The 5,625-nt window shown below is 37.2% G+C and overlaps 1 protein-coding gene across 5 annotated transcripts; it reads right to left on the minus strand.

Moving 5' to 3' along the window:
- Positions 1-1,447: 1,447 nt before the first annotated feature.
- LOC107916877 (U-box domain-containing protein 5) lies at positions 1,448-5,625 on the minus strand. 5 transcript variants are annotated; one of them, XM_016846246.2, is made up of 6 exons: positions 5,300-5,625; positions 4,972-5,044; positions 4,456-4,641; positions 4,120-4,227; positions 2,680-3,803; positions 1,448-2,535 (listed from the first exon to the last, which is right to left on the minus strand). In XM_016846246.2, the coding sequence occupies exons 2-6, from the start codon at positions 5,023-5,025 to the stop codon at positions 1,776-1,778; spliced, it is 2,232 nt and encodes a 743-aa protein (XP_016701735.1). In that variant the 5' UTR covers positions 5,026-5,044; positions 5,300-5,625; the 3' UTR covers positions 1,448-1,775. The 5 variants fall into 5 exon arrangements, with proteins under 5 accessions (XP_016701735.1, XP_016701738.1, XP_016701736.1 ...); XM_016846249.2 differs by having other exon boundaries at positions 1,448-2,570; positions 5,300-5,610; XM_016846247.2 differs by lacking the exon at positions 4,120-4,227 and having other exon boundaries at positions 5,300-5,607.

Raw genomic sequence — 5,625 nt, forward strand, 5'->3', positions numbered from 1 at the left:
TAAAGCTTGTGGTTACCTGTGTATGGTGCTGCATCCTTCAAATTATCCAAATCATTAGTGACATGATTGGATGCTCTTGAATCTGGATACCAAGATTTTGTATTCAGAGAACTCGAGGAACATCGTCATTGTTTGGAACCATTAGTAGGAACTAAATCATCCTTATAAGAACAACATACACAAGTCAAATTTCAAGAACCCTGAAACTGATGATAGTGAGCCTACATAGACTGATTAGAAACACTTTCAAAGGTTTCAACAAACTGATAATAGCGCTTCTGGACAGTATGACCAACTCGTCCACATAGCTGACATTAAGGCTTACGATGACCAAACTTCCTTCCTCGATTACGGCCTCCATCAAATTGACTGTTACTATTATCAGTGCTTCCACGTTGCTGAGTAACATTTTCCTGAAAGGAGACACTTGAAACCAAATCCTGTTGTCGAGTTTCACAATCAATAAGCATTTCTACAAGAAGATTAAGAGGAACACGCATCGCAGAAGCTACAATCCAAATTGATTCAAATTCCACAAGCAAACCAGCAAGGATAATACTAATCTATTCTTACTCAGAAACACCATTCCCTGCAGCCATCAGAGTGTCACATAAACTCTTGATATTGGCCAGATATTCTTTCACAGTTAATTGACCTTTTTTCTGAGAGTACAAAGAATGTCTTAAGGTAGAGACTGTCAAAGTAGATTTTAAAGCAAAACGACGAACTACAATACTCCAAATGTCAAAGCTCGATTGAGCACCAGTGAGATGAACCAAGATCTCATCACAGCTGGTAGACAGCAGCCAAAAAGCCAATAGTTTGTCTTCTTGCTTATGAAAAAAGAATGCAGGATTAGGAACAATATTACTATCCTTACCAACAACTGACTGTGAAGGAGTATTAATTGTTCCAAGCGCAAAATCTTGCAATCCATAACCTTCAAGAATCAACAGAACTTGTTGTTTCCACAAAAGAATATTATGCTCACCAAGTTTCACAGTGTCATGCTTGGGAAAATGTTGTATCTTTCTGAAAGAAGCATCACCAGGATCGGGAGAAGAACCAGCTACTTGAGTAGCAGTATTAAAAGACTGACAACTTTCATCATTGTTACCAAAAACAACCTCAGTTGCCATGAGCGAGAGGAGGAAAAAAAACGATTATGGCTCAGATACCATAAAGAGAAACAAGAAATTAACCATAAAGAGGAGAAGATTGATTGTATTCCATCCTTTAGCTGAATAACCAACTACCATATTTATACAGACTTTAATAAACTAACTAGTAACTAACTGTTAACTACCTCAGTAACTGCTAACTACTAACCGTTACTTAACGAATAACTACCAACAACCACAACTGTTTCTATTCCTTAATACTCTATGCATGGAGGTGAGGACAGGATAATACGAGCCTCAATTCTAATAGCAAATTAGACTGGAACTAAACCTAACCCTTCATCTGTTGTATTGCAGGCCAAGGATTTTTCTTTGCAAACTGCATCGAAGCTTTCAAAGCTCAAATCATGTTGTATCAGTGTTGGGAACCACATTGGAGAAACCAACCAATCCACAAGACATCCCAAAACCAAGTACAAGTCAATTTACAAAACAAACCCTGGAAATATTATTAACAGGACTACACTACGAATACAAGATCAAAATGGAACTAACAAAATTCATGGCTAATCCCCCTACATATTCTTACAATGTAAATTAATATAAATACCAATACCATACGCCTATTCCTGGACAGAAAAAAGAAACCAAAAGTCAATGTAGGACATTCCATAAAAACCTTGATAGTTTTTTTCTCAAACATCCCAATGTCTTGTAAGATGATATTTTGAGTCTTGAGTTATTGCTGGTGCTGGAGGAGACATTTGAATTTTCTTGGCTCCATCTGCTTCCAGATCTTGAACATTGAGAAGCATTCATCCAGTCCATGAGCTCCAGCAGTGTCAATGCATTCTCGGATCCTTTAGAACTCCCGTTCACTGATATGTTAGACAAAGCTTGAATTATGTTTTCTGTCATTATCATTTTACAATACCCTGTGTTCTCGTAGCATAGAAACAGGAGCAACTCAACACCAACTTCTTGTTCTTCCTTTTTACTGGATTCCAAGATTGTGGCGATCGAAGTACATAAACCAGCTTCAACAGCTTCAATTCTAGCCTCCTCAATGTCACGTATGTTGTTTATAATCCCAACGCAATACCCTGCAACATTTGGGTCTTCAAGAGAAGAAACCAACTTTGGAATATAACCCAAATATGTAATATGGTAACCAACATTGCTGCCATTCGATAAATTCCATAGGATCTTCAGAGCAAGCATGTTAAATTCTGTGACTGTAGTGTCCAGAAGCTTTAGGATGGAAGGCAAAATGCCACATGCCACAATTCTGGACTTATAGTACTGTTGCCAGGATAAGATTTCCAGTATTGCAAGGCACTCTCTAGCTGTTTCTGAATCCAATAATGATGCCAACAAATAGATAACATCTTCATGACAGAGAGGTAATTCGATTCTGCAGGTAAGAACTGATACTTTTATCAATCAAGTCTGGAAATATGTCGGACACGAATGAAGAGTCAGAACAACATAGGCGAATAATATGAACATTCAATCAAAAACAGATTTAAATAGCATTGGCAGTGCCAACCAATGTTACCTGCAGCCACTTAAAATCGCCAAAAGCACCTCTGCTCCAACTTTTTGCATTTTTACATCACATAAATCTTTTGCATCCTTCAAAAATTTAATCACAGGAACAACCTGACTATTTGAAAAGGTCAAACGCTGGGCCTCATCTTTGTCTTCTATTAGCCCTTTGACATTTTGAACTGCCTTGCATTGAGATATCCAGGAATGTTTATCAAGTTCAGAAAGACAGACAACACGAATACCATCAGTACTTAACTGATGATGATGTATTCGATGGTGGGAATCCGCAGCAGCCTGGGGCAGCATGGACTTAATCTCATCATTAGATTTCCCGTCCGAAAAATCTAAACTCGAATCAGTACTCACTGGGTCAAGTGTGACGCTCCCCATTTCGAGTCGAAAACCAAGTACGGAAGTGCCAAAGCTAGCAATGGAGCAGGAAGAAGGTTGACGTAAGGAAAGCAGGGAAGGAACTGGTTTTACATGTTGAGGAACATTGATTCCATGCCTCAAAAGCCACTTAGAAATAAGGGCTTTCATTGCTAAATTTGGTGTGAGGGAAAATTGCATCAACTTTGTATTAGTCACAGGGCACATCTGATTGCCTTCATTAAACCACTTCTCGATCCAAACTCGTTCGAATGTTTGCCCAGAAGCAATAATTACAGGATCATAAAGCAATCTCTTAGAGATTGGGCATATGATTTGGTCAGGAGTTATAGGAAGGAAGAAATCATAGCCTGAAGTTTCATCATTTTCATCTCCATCTTCTTTCATCAATGAAAAAAGGCTTTCTTCTTCCGTTCTTTTAGGTTGGAGTTGCCAAATTAACTTGCCATGTTTCTTGAGAAGATACAAGAGATAAGTCAAGACTTTCCTCTTATTTGGGTTTGTATCCTGGACACTTCCAAGCAGTTTCTTGATGGATCTTTTCTCTATTAAAAGAGCAAAAGGAGATGTAATACTCAGTCTCAAAGAAGAAAGTCGAAGAGCCTCAATTTCGGATTGCTTCCTGGAGGCTGATGCAGATTTGTCATGTTCTAACAGTACAATTATAGCTGCTCCAGCTTCATGTTCTGAAGCTTCTAATTGAAACCTTGCACTTCTAAGTTCATCTATAATTCCAGCTATCTGTAAACAGTAATGTCTCCTTTAACCACAATCAAGGAAACTGCAGCTAACTCACAAAACAATATATCTATATATACCATTCCTATGTAACTCCGCCCCCCTTAAAATTTGAATATACACGTATCCGGCACTCGCATCTGAGTCCGAAAAACATAGTATCATTCCATCATTAGAGTAAGAACAGCACCAAATAATGCATGGAATGACTAAAGTAAATCAAGCACTTTATGATCCTCCTGCGAGGAAATTTAAAAAAAAAGACGGAATAGTTTTCGAGTATTATTACACAGAATAGTTTTCGAGCATTATTACAAACCTTTGCAGCCAACACCGATGGAACCATTTCTCGAACTTGAATCATGCAAATCTCCAAAGTTTTCCGAATTTTATCACACCTCAAGAGTAAACTTTTACCTGTAATTGCCTAAATATTTGATAAATACGATTGTTATACAAATTATGTCAATATCCTCATAATTATGTGAATGGCTTACTGAATAAATTGGACCAACAGAAACCTAACATGAGATTTTGTTTCTTAATAAAACAATAATCTGGGACTATGATAACAACGCCTAGATTCAGCAGATAACTGTTTCATACATATTTTATTTCTTACATAAACAGAAAAGTAAAAAAAATTAAGAAGTACCAAGTAGAGTTTGCTGGATTCAGAGCAGAGCTGGATTAGTAAGTTGGCTTTATCCATTGTCGATTGTAATGAGCATAATGCACGCATTCCTAATGTGCATCCTGGCCGAGCTGACTCAAGAGCTGCAAACATGGGCGAAATGCTATCAACGAGTTTCTTCAGCTCCAAGCACATTAACCGATGTATCTGCATCCATTGGCAATTGATAAGTACACAAACAACAAAATCTCAATACCAAAATGATACCTTCTTGGATAATATTCTGAAGAAGTGGAAATAACCCCGACTGTGGTAAGGTTCTTAGTTAATTTCATTATGTGGGATATTTTATAGAGCTTAGCTAAGAGGATCAAATAAGGAGATAGTAAGAGCGTTTCTCCCTTTCTTTTAACCAAAATAGTCAACTTTTTGTTTGCAACGCTTCCATTCTCTACGAAAGAACACTGCAACAGCTCGGACTATATCAAACTGTGATTCTTCTAGGGAAAATATGGTCTAAAAGCAGTTAACACTTACCTTAATGGTGCTGTGATATGGAGGATCGACACTGTGAGTAGCACCAAGTTCCATATATAACAGTATCCTCACCCTACACATTGACCAAAACATTTGGAGCACTTAAATGATTATATTTGCATAATATATCATTTACACATCTGAATTACTGATTACAGTTACATGAATACTTCCACCAATTATTTTGCCAACATTATATGATCTGTTAAGTGAAACATAATTGAAAAGAATGGAAACCAGAGGATTGTTATGGACCAAGTAGCCTTGCAAAAAGTTCTTTGAGAAATTGAACCTTAAAGTGTCAAATAGAACTAAAAAGAAAACTTACCCGGTTATTCTACTGCCAGAAACTCAGCAAACAGATCCATTAAAGACCCAAGATTGAAACATGAAGATGAAGGGCAAAGGAAAGTGTAATCACAACGAAACTATAACTCAAGGTATCACATGCCCGTGGAACTAGTTTTCTTATTCAATTTATACTTCATATTTCATAGAATAAAAAGAAAACAATAGGATTTATGAGAAAAAACAGTCATTGTCAGAAAGACTCCATATTTCCACAAGAAAATTTCCAGCAGGTGGCTAATGTGTGTGAGAGAGAGGAATAGGATTGTCCACTTATCTTTTGTCTGTTTAGAAGCACACCAAATG

Source organism: Gossypium hirsutum, chromosome A01 (assembly GCF_007990345.1).
Source record: "Gossypium hirsutum isolate 1008001.06 chromosome A01, Gossypium_hirsutum_v2.1, whole genome shotgun sequence".
In the NCBI taxonomy this organism is placed as follows: Eukaryota; Viridiplantae; Streptophyta; class Magnoliopsida; order Malvales; family Malvaceae; genus Gossypium; species Gossypium hirsutum.

Coding starts and splice junctions, on each gene's coding strand:
- LOC107916877 (XM_016846246.2), bottom strand. CDS start 5,025: ATGGAACTTGGTGCTACTCACAGTGTCGATCCTCCATATCACAGCACC. Junction 4,642..4,971: donor CATATCACAGCACCATTAAG/GTAAGTGTTAAC, acceptor CAATGGATGCAG/ATACATCGGTTAATGTGCTT. Junction 2,536..2,679: donor GCGATTTTAAGTGGCTGCAG/GTAACATTGGTT, acceptor TCTTACCTGCAG/AATCGAATTACCTCTCTGTC.